This window comes from Strix uralensis, chromosome 13 (genome assembly GCF_047716275.1).
Source record: "Strix uralensis isolate ZFMK-TIS-50842 chromosome 13, bStrUra1, whole genome shotgun sequence".
Lineage (NCBI taxonomy): Eukaryota > Metazoa > Chordata > Aves > Strigiformes > Strigidae > Strix > Strix uralensis.
The window spans coordinates 24,959,277-24,972,758 of record NC_133984.1 but is presented as its reverse complement, the minus strand read 5'-3'; the positions used below and the strand labels follow the sequence as shown (position 1 = coordinate 24,972,758).

The following is a 13,482-nucleotide window of genomic DNA, read 5'->3' as shown; positions in this document are numbered from 1 at the left end:
GGGTCCTGCCCAGATGCTTTAATGGTACCTACTGGAGAAAACAAACACCAAATCACTTTTTTTATAAAGCTTTGAGCTTGCATCCTTCCTGCCCTTTTGTTAGCAGGCAGCCCAGTGACTGTCCAGTGCCAGTCCAGCTGCCAGCCCTCCCCATTGCTTCCACAGCCCAGGCACTGCTGCCTCTCTGTCCACACCATCGTCTCTGCTGCAGAGTTTCATTGGGCCCCCTTCCCCATTCTGTTACAGAGCAGCCAGATCCAGCAGACTTCTGAACACGGGGGATTTCTCCTTTCAGGTCCACGAGAGCTGGTGGACTCTCCGGTCCCACCGGTGGACTCTCACACCCCGGAGGCTTCTCCTGTCCCAGTCTGATGGATGTGGCTGCTGCTGTTCCCACGTTCTGCTGCGTCCAAAGAGCGCGTAAACAAACACACACACAGAGTTACACAATTAATGTGAACGGCAAAACAGATTGACACAGGCAGAGCGATGCCTTTACCAGCGCCCATGTACTCGTACCCACCGCTTACATAAACATGAGCACAGGCCAGTCCTTTTCTGCCTTTCCAGATGATCAGGATTGGGTGTTTACTAGCGAAACATAAACACACCTTCACTCCCTCGATTCATAAGCACAGCACGTGCAGAGATTCCTCAACTAACGGTATGGAAATTAAGTCCATGTAATATCCATGGCTGGATGTCAAGCTCCTTACCCAGTCATCGGGGCAAACCGTGGGTCTTTCCAGATCTGTGTCTCCTGTGTCACAAGAGAGTCCAGTTTCAAGTTCACTGGTGCATTGTGCACACGCACACACACACGCACACACACACAAGAGTCCCACCAGTAGCCGGCGTAAGACACTTTGCGTTTCCAACTGCTGTCCCCAAGACCTTTCGCCCCCCTCTTCCACCACACCCTCACCCTCCCCTCTGACCAGCCCTTCGGAGTGACTCTTTCCCTTTGTGCCCGACCTGGCTGCCTGCAGCCTCATTTTGCAGGTGCCGGGCATGGAATCCTTGCCTTGCACAGGAGACTGAATTGGACTGCAGCATGGTGAAAACCAGCAACTTTATTTCAACAACTGGAATGCTCAACTGGAGCGTTTGTGTGTGTGGGCAGGACCGAGCAGCCTTTGACACTGAGGCTGCCTTTGGATCAGCAGGCAGTGCCCCAGCAGATGGTCGCGGTGCGCTGCAGCTTGAGCTGGGTCCTGCTCATGCTGCTGCTGGAGCCTCTTTCCCCCACAGGCCCTGCAGGAGCTCCTGCAGCAGCTTAAAGAATTCCGCCAGCTTCTGGCGTGGAAATGGACAGGCCGTAGAGCTGCCCGCTTGCGTTGTTGGCCTCGGCTTCTGAAAGGGTGTTGATGTGAAGACTGGCTGTGGCGTTGGAGGAGCCGTTGCTGCTGGGTGCAGCCCCATCTGTACCAGGATCCAGTCATAAAAGTGCTGAGTGGAGGTGTAGACTCCAGGCTGTTTTGCTCTTGCGCAGCCTTTCCCCCAGCTGGTCACCCCAACAAGCCAGAAGTGGTCAGCATTCTTATCTTTGCAGACAAGAGGACCACCGCTGTCACCCTGCAGCAGAGGAGAGAGGGAGGGTTCAGGTGGTGTCAGGTGGCCACTGGCAGCACTAGGGCTGGCTCCTTCTCTCTGCCAGTACCTGCCAGGGCTGCATCCGCTGCACAGAGAGGCTCTGCTCAGTGCTGAGGCCTGCAGCACCTTGTCAGGGAGAGGGTAGTAAGCCTGTGGGGTAGGGCTCTCTCTCATCTCTGCACAGCGATGCTGGCTGTGTGCAAGAGGGATGTTTTGGGATTGGGATCTGGGCCTCGGGGCTGCCAGGAGCGCTGGATGGGCTTTCTGGGCAGAGTCCCGGGCCTCTGGAACCAGTGGGGCCCTGGGCAAGGGCCTGCAGCTGGGGAAGGGGAGGTGAGCCCCGCCAGCGGTGGGGACCCAGCGGTGGGAGGGCGACTGGCCAGGCAAAGGCCGTGCCGGGGTGTGTCTGGGCGGCTGTACCGGGGCTGCCTGTGCCGCTGGGCGCTGCCTTGTCGCAGGCTCCTACCTGGCAGGTGTCGATGCCGCCCTGCGGGTAGCCAGCACACAGGTTGTGGGGGTGGACGGCCCCTGCGTACCACCGGCTGCTGTTGCAGAGGCGGACGTTGATGAGGTGAACCTTGGCCTCCTGCAGGACATCCGTTGATCCTGCGGCTGTGAGCACAGAAAGGAATTAACACCCAGCAGCTCGTTGCCAGGTCTCCTGCCCTGTCTGGGTGAGCCCTTCCCTGGGGCTTGGCTTTGCACCGGCGTTGCCCTTCTGTCTGGCCATGGGCCCTGGGCCAGGCCCATGTCTCTATGGGCACACGACCCCGCAGCCGCACTCTGGCTCTCAGCCCTGCTGTCAGGAAGCCAAGCCCACCTCCCCCGTGTGCCGAGCTCGCACTCGGGAAACGAGCACTTTTGGGAACTCACCTCTCGCCGTCGTGGACCCCCAGCCACTAACGTAGCAGGTCGTCAGCTTGGACACTCGCAGGGAGGCGTCGGGCACGCAGGCGAGCTGTACGTAGTAGCTGCACTGGACAGGCTGGTCCAACTCCAGCAGCGCAATATCGTTCTCCTCCGAGATACTACTGTAGTGTTCGTGAACCAGAAGCCGTTTAATGTTGCGCACTTGGGCCTCCGGGCCCAGATGAGTCAACTGGGTGGCCCCGATCACCACGCGCCACATGGTGATGTGCCTGGAAGGCAGATGGGGAGAGGGCTCAGAGGGAGAGGAGCCACATGCTGCAGCAGCCCAGCAGTTCCCTGCCCCCTGCTTCACATGGGGGAGAGGAAAGCACACTACGGAAGCTGCGACTGCCCCTGCATGCCTTGGGCTCATGGCGTGTCGAGCTGGAGGCTGTAGGAAGCCGTGGCAGGAGCCCAGCCCTCTCCTGAGCAGCCTCTCAGCGGGGCTCTGCAGTGCCCAGGCACTGGGTGTACCGCAAGAAAAGGGGACGGGAGTAGCACATGATGCTGCGGACGGGGCACCTGCGAGTGCTGGGGGGATATCCCCGTTCCTGGCCCTCCTTACCTGGCCTTGATGAAGCAGTGGGCTGCTGTGAGGACCCACTGCGGGCTGATGAGGGACCCTCCGCATATGTGCCCCGTGCCTGCTGCGTAGGGATCCTGGATGCTCACGATCCAGGGCCAGGCCCCTGGCTGGGCGTCTGTGCCCCCCACGACGCGCGAGGTGCCGGAGTGAGCAGCCATGGGCCGCAGCCCGCAGGTCCTGTAACCAGAAACTCATCACCATCCTGCTCTATGGCTTACTGCTGTCCCGGCTGAAGGTCAGCCGTCTGCCCTCCCCACGAGGTGCTGCATGGACAGTGAGGCCACGGAGCCCCGTGGGGTGGGTGGGCGGCCGCCCCCGTTTCTGCTTTAGCCCCGCAGGCGAGTTGTGCCAGCAGCCCGGGTGCTGCGAGGAGCCGAGGCTCCCGCATGGGGCTGAGGAAGCCGTGGTGTGGCCACGGGGGACAAGCAGGCACCCTCCAGGGAACCCCATCAGGTTGCCAAGCTCCCTCCCAGAGCCTCGGCCACTTACCCACAGCTGTCCCAGGCGCCGTGCGCAGGCCAGCACAGGGCCAGCAGGATGAGGAGCGGGAGCAAACGCATCGCTGCCAGCGGCATGTGCCAGCTGCCAGAACCGAGGGCTTGTCACCACCAGTGCAGCAGCTGACAGAGTGCCCACAGGGCTCGCGGTGCCGGTGGTGCCCTTGGCAACGGGGCTGATGTCACAGTGTCGCTGGTTCCGGGGGCTGGGCACGGTGGTCTCTTGGGGCGGGGGGGGAAAACATGGGGGTTTCCAAGCAGGAGGGGAGGCAGAAGCTGGGATCGGACACCCCCGACAGACCCCGCTGAATGCTCGGCTTGCGGGACGGGGTGTGCAGGCCCTGTGGCAGGCAGCAGCGTCGGCCCCCAGCACCGCCTGCCAATGGCGAGCAGGAAAAAACCCAGTGTGGCACCACAGCCTCTTCGGGGAGTTCACTGCCCCGTGCTCTCTGCAGCCCTTTGCCACCAGGTCCTTCCCAACAAACATACACCAGAGAACGTGACTACTACAGGCAGTACGCACTTTTGGGTGTTGCAGAGCCGATCTGGTTACAGCCGCGGCAGGCAAGCAGTGATGTGCGAGTGCAATAAACCGAGCAGACCCAAGCAGTGTCAACTTTCCGGCACAGATGCAGCACTGTCCACACTGGCCATGTCAGCCCCAGCACCCCCCTCTGGCAGGCTTCCTGTCCTTGCTGTCTGTGTGCTCTATTGCTGTTCTGGGCCAGCATTGACAAGGGCGGTTGTGGCACCTGGTACACATGGCCGACAACAGGCAACTGCAAGCCCTAAACAGAGAAGGCTGCTCCTGCTCTCAGCCCCACATGCCATTCTCCATGGCTTTGGTCAATCCTGGATCGGCCTCAGCTTGTCAGTCTCCCTTCTGCAGCTGTATGGCGGAGCCATGCTCACATGCGGCCGTGCAGGGCAGTCACGGGAGAGAAGCAGGAGCCAGCCACCTGCGTTGCCTTTGCCGAGCAGGGCTGGGTCCCTGGAGGCCGTGGCTTGAAGAGTGGCAGCCTCAAAGCTCACGAAAGCTGTGGGAGCTCCCTGCTGGCATCCTGGCTTGTGTGGATAGACATAAGGCACAAAGCTGAGTGCCCAGCCTGGTCCCTAGGATGCCAGGGCAGGCTCCGTCTGAAAGTGGAACAGCTGCTCTCAGGGCCCTTGAGGTGTAGCACGGCTTCAGAGGCACCAGGGCTGGGCCCCAAACTGGACTCAAGGCCGCTTCGGTTTCTGAAAGTTGGCCTGAAGGTGGTGCCCCAGATCTGCTCAGAGCAGGCAGAAGACGGCCTGAGAGAAGGCATCTTGTCTTCCGTGGATTCTCTGCTCTTCCAGCACCAGATTTGGCAGGTGGCTAAGGGGGAATGATGTGGGAGATGGCCGCGGTTCACAGATAATTGAAGGAAGAGATGGGGTCATTTTAGGGAGAGGAATCTGGCAGGGACAGCAGTGCCCAGGAAACAGCATGAGGAATGCCATGGAAGTCCAAGGTGACCTCACTAACAGCACCTGAAACACCAAATGTGTTCACAGATGGAGCAAACCTGGGAGCAAGGGGGAAAAACAACCAGGGGTGGGTCCCTTGTGTGAGAGGAGATAAGGGCGGAGAAAGGGAGGAGTTGGGGAAGATGAGGGGGATGTATAAGCACAGAAAATGGAGAGAAGGGGGGATCAAGGAGCTACTCACACGTGAGTTCCAAATCCTTTTCTGCGTGGCCCCACTCTGTACCCGGGGGGGGTGGTTCCAGAGGCCTGGCTGCTAGCGATGGCAGAAGGGAACACAGGTCAGAGGGACCTGTCAGTTGGAAACACCCCGTGTCTAGGGCCAGCTACGGGTGGCAGTGCTGCGTGCGTGTGCCATTCCCTGCTGAACTTGAAGCTGGCCTAGCTCCCGAGCAAGAGGAGAGAGAGACCCTTTCAGTCCTGTGGATGGCGTGTGCTTGCAGCCCCCCTGACTGATCAGCCCCAGCACCCCTGACAGACCTTACAAGAGGACCAGGCCTGCCAACCGCCGGCCACATTTCCACCTCCCGGAGTCATGAAGGACCTGGACGTGCTCAAGCATGCACACCCTGAGCTGCTTCCCACCTAGACGTGTCCGTTCTGCACTGGCTGCACAAGGTCCTGCCTCTGAAGCTGCCAGGACCGTCCATCCCAACCCCCTCTTGCTGCGCTCCTGGCCCCTGGCACGTGATGGTGCTGCAGCTCCCAGCTCTGTTCCCACCCAGGGCTGCACCACACACCTCCAGCTGAGCTGGCATCTCTGGGCACTGGGGCACGCCCTTTGCTTCTTCTGGACCATGGTTTGAAGGGAGCTGTTCTGGCTCTGGAGATGATGCTGTGTCACGGTCCCACCCTGACCAAGTCTGGCTTTCTGTCAAGAGGCCTCAGCTTGGACACCCAGCACCGAGCCCAGGCTGCACTGAGCTGCCCTCCAAGCAGGGCTGGTCATCTCCCCAGCCCACAGCTGGCTGCCCCAGCGCCCCGTTAGCCAGAGGGGTCACTGGGACAGAGCTGCAGGGTAGCTCTAGGGCTGAGCTGGGTTAGCTGGGGGTGGGGGGGGTCTGGTAGGCTTGGGACAGGGTTCCAGTGTGGAGCAACTGAAGGGGATGGAGCGGCAAGAGGCTGGGAGCAGTGGCAGCAGGAGGCTGAGGAGTGCCGTCCATGGGAGTGTGTGTGTTGGTGTGCAGTCAGGGAGTGTCTCTGTGTGTGTGTGTGTGTGTGTGTGTGTGTGTGTGTTGGTGTGCAGTCAGGGTGTGCGTGTGTGTTTGTTGTCCCAAAACTGGGTTCTTTCACCTGGTGCGCAATCACCCCATCAACATGCTGATTGTTGCTTCCAGACAATTTTCGTTAGTATCGGCTCATGGGGCAGGGGCTGCATTAACCCCCCACCTCCCACTGCACAAATGACCGCTGGCAGAGGCGCTGTGAAACAAACACTGAAACTTTAATGAATAGCTTTCCTTGATGAGTCTTCAGTGTCTGTCCTCATCTGTAACTCCATGGGGCTGAGTAAAGTCCTTTACCTCAGCAATACTGCTGCCTGTAAATTCAAGTAATAAGACTCTGGGAATATCTCTGTGTGACCGTTGGAAAGAAATGAATTGTTTAATATTAAGCACTTGTTTCCAAACTGCCCGAAACTATGCCGAGGATAAGCAAAGCATATAACTGTCCTTCACCACTGTTGATTAAAGCTTAGATTATTTCAGCTGGTCAAAACAATTTGTCTTGCCATTGATATTCCCGTGGCAGAGAGCAGAGCTCGTGTGCAGAAAGCAATTCCAGCATCATCCAGAAGGTTCCGTGTTCAGCACTTGGTACTCTGTGCTGGGCTCCCCGCAAACCATCAGGAAAGAAAGGGAAATTCAGCACTCTTCCTTCTCCTTTACCAGACTGCAATATTTTATTAAATTACATTGTGTGTAATTAAATTACACTGTGTGTAATTATTGAGCAAGTATGTTCTTGTTAAGTGCCTGTGGGAAGTAGATATTTCTGTGCCACCTGCACACACACTTCAGCAAGCTGCAGGTTTCTACGGAGATACCTGCCTTTTCTGCTAGCCTAGGAGTGGAGTATTTAGCACCGGCTCGAGCGAATAGTGCAAAGAGGCTGTAGGTGTGTAGTCACTTAGGGATGTGCAATACTTAGGGTAAGTATGATTTACAAGTTTCTGGGAATCTTTGACCTGCAGAACTGAAGGAGCCATAAACAAGTGAGTATACTGGGACGTGAAACACTTCTGGCAGTTCTTAAAGTCATCTTGTCTCCACTTCTCATTTTCTGTTGCTTAGATTTACCTTGGAGACATATAGTAGGAATAATAACTAATCATCTGGTTTTTCTTCTTAATTCTAATTGACATGCAAACACTCACCACAAATTTTTCAGCTTTTCCCACCATTACAGCTAACAAAAAGCATCGCAGGATTTTTCTTTTTTTTTCTCACTAGCATTGCTGATGGAAAAAGAAAGTTTGCTCCCCAGCTAATTACTTAGAGGCTTGTCCAGAATTATCTCCAGACTGCTGGAAGCTGGGAAGTTATATTCACCCTTAGAGAAGAAGAATGCAGAGATTAAATGGGATGTGAAAGAGTTTCAGTGATTTTTAAAGAAGCGTATTTAACAAATCTTGGATTTGGGTTTGATAGTATGGCAATGCGTGTGCATTATACTGGGGGAGGTGAAAAGCTGCCTGTCTCTGATGGGATGGAGGTGCAGAGGTGTATATCAGCGAAAAGGGAGTGTGCATTGTAACAGACACAGTGGTGACCCACAGGATTGATTTCAGGGCACTGGTGTATGTGCTTGGAATTCTAAATTACATAACTGACTGACAAACCTGAAGTCAATAATCTGCTGAAAATTACTTTATTTATCACCTGTGCACCTGCTGAAAGCATGTGTTTCCAAAGGAAAATTATTGGTTTTGTTTTTTAAACACAGAGTACAGTCAGTTGTAATGAGCATGTGCACACCAAACAGCTAATTTAATTAAGCTTCTGTAAGCATAATGCAGGATGAATTCAAGGACAGTCAGCATTACCTCTGGCTGATTTCAGATATGTTGCACAAGATTAAAAGGACTTGATGTTTTCAATAGCAAGATGTCTCAGGCCACAGTTTCAGCGCTGCTACTGCAAAAAGGTAGTATCTGTCTTCTCCTCTCTGCTTTCCAAGCTGGCCTTTCATCTTAGTCTTTTGCTTTCTGCCACTACAAGCATTTGTGCAGCTGTGTCATGGAAGGGATAAGGGAGTTAATCTAGATAAAAAATAATCTAGCATTGCCTAATTTCAGAAAGCCTTATTTTATTCATTTGTCTTTTTTAATGACAGCAAGACCTTAGAAAGGCATTGTCAAATGCAAGAATGTTCTTGCCCTAAGTTTAGACATGAATGCTGCCTCTTACACCAAAGGCACTGGATTTTGGCTCTTTCTGAAAGCAAAGCAGGTTCCTTGCTATGTTCTAGGGCATTTGCATGACATTGTATTGGGAAAACTATTGCTTAAATCATCAGTTGGCTTCCTATCCTAGTTTACTTCATATTATGTTGGTTCATCAGCAGTTGGCTTTTTCTCCTACCAGAGTTTCTAAGAGATTCAACACATCAACACTGCAACTGCTCCAAGTTACACTTCCTAGTAGGCAGCTCGGTTTCCTTTGACACGGAGCGACCGCGCACCGCCGTCAGTCTGTGCTGGCGGGATTCCTTCCAGAAGGAACTGGCTGTGTCGGCGTGTGTGCGTGGCCCTGGTGCTGTATGTGGTGTGCACTTCACAGCAGCTGTGCTGTAGTTTATGCCTGAGATCTGAGAATCTCGTGAGATTTTCTATAGAGTTAGTCTGGGTTTAATTCATATCATAGTCTGAGCTCTTTCAGCTGCTTTATACTAATTTCACCCAGAAAACAAGGTAACATAACGTGAATCCACCCGATACTGCAGCGACAGGGACAGGTTTATAGTTGAAATCAGCATTACAAAAAGACTTCCAGGCACATTTTGTACAGACTTCCTGGTCATGTCAGTGTGTACATGGATCAGACCTGCTGCCGTGCAGATCGCTGCTCCCACTCTCCATTTGTGCAGTGCTTTGGAAGCCGCTGCATTTTTTTGCTGTTAGAAAGTCGTGAGTGTCGTGGTTCACCCAATCGGTATTTCAGAAATGTGGAACAATGTCACTGAGCTCTGGGGGAATTGAGTGGATGTTTGAGCAGTCGCCTCCCCCAAAACTGCAGAACGTGCAGCAGGTGAATTGCTGTGGCAACAAAGGAAAAACATTCTGTCTGGTGTTATGTAAATCACTGGAGTCAGGAATAACCCTGACTGACTAAAGCCACAGCAAACACGGCCATTTACACCAACAGAGACAAGATTGATCCTCTAATCTTGCAGTCCATGGACTAAATTAAGATGAACCTTAAATGATGTAGCTAATGAGAAATATCACTTAAGTGTTTCTTTCAATTCTAAAAGAACAGTCAGTTGTATCTGCTTTATTGCTTGGTTTGCATCCTTTAACTTGCACTGTAAATTAAAAACTTTTTAAAAAATCTATTGAAATCCTTTTTTTTCCTCCTAGGATGCCGTCTGTTTGTCACTGTGTGCATTGTAAATAAGTTCTCTACCACATGTTTGGCTGTTGCTCCAAAACAGAAAGTACACGCTGTGTGTTTCAGTTAAAAGAAGCCCTGCAGCAACACGTGAGTCACAGGCAGAGGCCAAGCGTGTCGTTATTCTGTGGGAACAGCAGTTGAGTCACCAACAGCTAAGGACAGTGGGCAATGGAACATGAAGTGTGTCGTGTCAGCTCGCTGTCGGTGCAGTCTGGGCACACTTTGCCTTAGACAGTGCTGTGAAATTGCAGGGAAGTGGCTGATCTGTGGAGAAAGTAGAAGGTTGCCTAATGGCACGTAGCAATTTTAAGACCGATTTGATGCTTTTGCCATAATAACCCAAAGACTTCAGAAAACAGCTTTGGTGTTTAATTCTTTCCTTGCTTTGAGACAAACAGAAGTTTTTTCTGGGCTTCCAGCGCATTTTACTTTGAAACAAAAGAAATTCAAATCCAAAAGAGACTTAGTCTGGTATACTTTTCTTTCTTATGAAGTCTATCCCTTATGCAAACAGCTCAGGCGAGAAGCATGTTCTATGAGAGTTGGGGCTTCAAAAATTACACTGGAGAAGTGGCAAATCTCCAAAACAATGTTTTGTACATGATCAGCCTCAAAAATACTGAGCTCAGGGTTCTGACTCTGTGCTGCAGCTGTTAAGCATCTTTCTGAACTCAGGCCTGCAGAGCCAGCATGCCTGGAGCAGGAGAAGGAAAGGTGCAGCACGGGCAGTTGCACAGAGAATGAAACTGGTGAGTTTGGAGAAAGAAGAGAGAGAAAGGTGGTCAACAAGTTGAAGGGGAAGAGTAGCAGAGTGCTTCTTTTGCAAGCTAAGAAGATGTGTTATTTGCGAACCATGTGTATTATCTACAAATCTGGGAAAATATGGAAATTGAGGGGAAAAGTAGTGATATTATGTACTTTAACAGGTCACAAAAAGGTGGTTGAAAGTGCTGACAGAACATCTATTTTTAAAACCATGATTTTTAAAAATATTAATATTAGCATAGAGATTGGTGGAGCATGGAGCATGTTTATCTGCTTGCCACTTGTCTAAAGTAGCATACTCTAAAAAACAATAACATATTTCTCTCAAGTTTCTAACTGGTGTAAAAATGTGTTTGAGCATGATTACAGTTTAAAACAGAAAACAAAACAACTGCAAGGTGCATTTTCTGTTCTGTTTAGGGGAAGCAGAAAGAAAAATAACCTCAGCCATGTTCCTTGCTGTTCTTCCACTGGAATATAGAATGCTATGGTGCAACAGTAGATAATTATGAAAGTGGCATTTGATAGTGCCACCTATTGCTAGAAAAGCAGAACTAAAATGAGTATCTTTTTATGTGCATGTCTAAATTCAGCAGAAAAATGAAGGGTACCTGTTCATCTTTTGATTATTGCAAGGTCATTTTAGCTATGGGGATATCAGTTTGACCTTGGTTTTATGGCTACATTTTTAAAAAATTGATTTATCGTACAGTAGTGTTGGAGATGGTGCAGTAGCCTCAGAGATCCAGAAAGCTGGCAACTATCGGCATGTGGTTGAATGCCAGTGGCTGTATTTTGGCTAAGCCTATTAAGCCTGATTATCCCTCCCCCCTCTCACTGATGACATTAAAGTTCATGTAATGCACTAGGAGACTGATCCTAATAGCCTAAAACTGCTTCAGATTTAGCAAAACAGTGAAAATTAGTTTTCTGTAGTGTTTGAGCTTCATGTTAAATGTGAAGGCAATAAAATATTTTCAACATGCACCCAAAAATTCTATGAAAAGTAACTTGCTAATGACGAAAATCCTTTGAAGACAAAGACTTAATGATCTGGATGCATCTTAATACTTTGTCTCCTTTATCAGGTCTTTCAGTTAGCAAGCATGAAACCTGATTTCTCCACCTGCCCTTTGAAAGATGATATTTGTTTTGTTATACAAGTCTAACTAATGATAATGGTAAGAAAAATGAAAGATTTATAGGGCAGCCTGAGATCAGTTTTAAGTTTTAATTGTGGTTCTCAGCATTACAGATCCTTCTTACTGCCTCAGTGCTGTTGTTCATCTCTACCAGAGAAACACCCTATCCTAAAAAAAATGCACATTTTTGGCTTGTAATATATAAGGGAAAGAAAACATGTCTCCTCTGCGTTGTTTTCCTCACGAAGCATCTGGATGGCAAGGTAAGAGCAGGAAAAGATGGAACAGCTCGGGAGTAATTTGTTCTTCCTCGGGTCCAGGCAGGTACCTCTCAGGAGTTTACTGCTGCTTCACAAAGCTAACATTCTTTGGCTGAAGCTGTCCTCTGTCCTCAAAGACAGACAAGTCTCCCGTTACCCCCGCTGAGCTCTGAAGAACTAGATTGCTGCAAAGCGCCAGGGAATCGGAGGAAGCAGCTCTCGAGTCTACAGGCATCTGTAGATTGAGAGAAGGTTCAGAAGGAGAAATAAAGGATGACCTACCCATCTGCTGACCAGAGAAATGATGTGGAGAAATCTGACCTCACCATCCTAGGTAAGTTCAGGGCTGAAATCTAATTTAGCCAAATGGAAAGTCTGGTTTTATTGACTTTTTAATTTATTTTTTTTCCCCTTCAAATGATATCTAACTTTCTTTTCTCCTAGTGCATCTTGGACCTGAATTTGAGGTCACTTGTGTTCTTTGTCCCTTTCTCCACTGATCCAGGATATACTTTCTCTTCCAAAACCTCTTTGAATGTTTGGGGGGTCTTTTCCCCTGTATATTTGGGTTTAGCCCCTCTGTCTTTGTCGTTCTGAATGCTGTGACAGCCAAAACCTGCACAAACCCTTTAGCAACTACATTTTGCAGTATGGAGAAGAGGAAGGATGTAGCTGCCTAACGGTTTAGTTCCTGGATGGATTTTGTATGCTCTCTCTTCTTGAATCTCCATGCTGAATCTCTTCTGCAGTCTCTGTTCCATCACACTTAATCTTCTCTTTTGTGTTTGTAGCACTGGTCCACCTGTTTTGCTGTTCTCTTCTTCATTCACCTGCCTGTCATCTATCCACAGAATCAGAGCACCTGAGCAAAGCCAACGAAGTTTCGATTCTTGGCGCAAAGTTTAAATGCCCTTTATAATTTCCCCTAATGCAGATCCTGTTGATGTAAAAAGGAAAATCATTTTCAACAGTTAAATGATATATTGTTATAGGAGTCTGCCCTCTTCTAACGAAGTTTGATGTTTAGAAAAAGTTCCATACGAAATGTATGAGCAAAGGCACCTGGAATCGTGGCCAGCAGAGGGCACTTCAGCTTGAAAATGAGAATAGTGCTGAAAGCTCTAGCCCAAACACCTTTAAACTGGCTGTCTTTGTTTAAAAACGGAATAATTTTTTTTAAAATGTTAATGAGAATCATTTAGACAAGGGGTCTTTGCATTGTGATTGGTGTTTTGTTGGCACTGTCTTCTACAAACTATGTCTCTGCGGCCAAACACCCTTGTACCATGGAAGAATCTGGGAACGGAAGGAGAAAAAACACTCCCCATATAGTTTCAGGTGTGACTTTACTGAAGGAAATGATACCTTCTGTGTGGCCTTGTATCACCTAAAATTGAACGCAATAGCGTATGTTAAAGCCATCCTTTGAAAACTTTTTCCCCAAAGTGGGTGCTTCTGATTTCTTTTTAGTAGTGGTTTGATTCATTCTTTTAATTAAAAAGCAGCTGGAATTGGAGAGCACTGCAACCAATTAATTGATTTTTGAGAATGGTGGTGTAAATGACAACAACAAACAGTAACTGATTTCCCCTTTCAATCCAGTGCTGA

General features: G+C 50.2%; 1 protein-coding gene across 1 annotated transcript; it reads right to left on the bottom strand.

Moving 5' to 3' along the window:
* Positions 1 to 1,218: 1,218 nt before the first annotated feature.
* On the bottom strand, positions 1,219 to 3,703 carry LOC141949121 (acrosin-like). Its single transcript, XM_074882353.1, has 5 exons — positions 3,578 to 3,703; positions 3,068 to 3,265; positions 2,467 to 2,732; positions 2,060 to 2,205; positions 1,219 to 1,575 (listed from the first exon to the last, which is right to left on the bottom strand). Exons 1-5 carry the CDS (start codon positions 3,661 to 3,663, stop codon positions 1,219 to 1,221), a joined length of 1,053 nt encoding a protein of 350 aa, XP_074738454.1. The 5' UTR covers positions 3,664 to 3,703.
* Between the last annotated feature and the right edge of the window lie 9,779 nt (positions 3,704 to 13,482).

Coding starts and splice junctions, on each gene's coding strand:
- LOC141949121 (XM_074882353.1), bottom strand. CDS start 3,663: ATGCCGCTGGCAGCGATGCGTTTGCTCCCGCTCCTCATCCTGCTGGCC. Junction 2,206..2,466: donor GGGGTCCACGACGGCGAGAG/GTGAGTTCCCAA, acceptor CTGTGCTCACAG/CCGCAGGATCAACGGATGTC. Junction 1,576..2,059: donor GCGGCATCGACACCTGCCAG/GTAGGAGCCTGC, acceptor CCTCTGCTGCAG/GGTGACAGCGGTGGTCCTCT.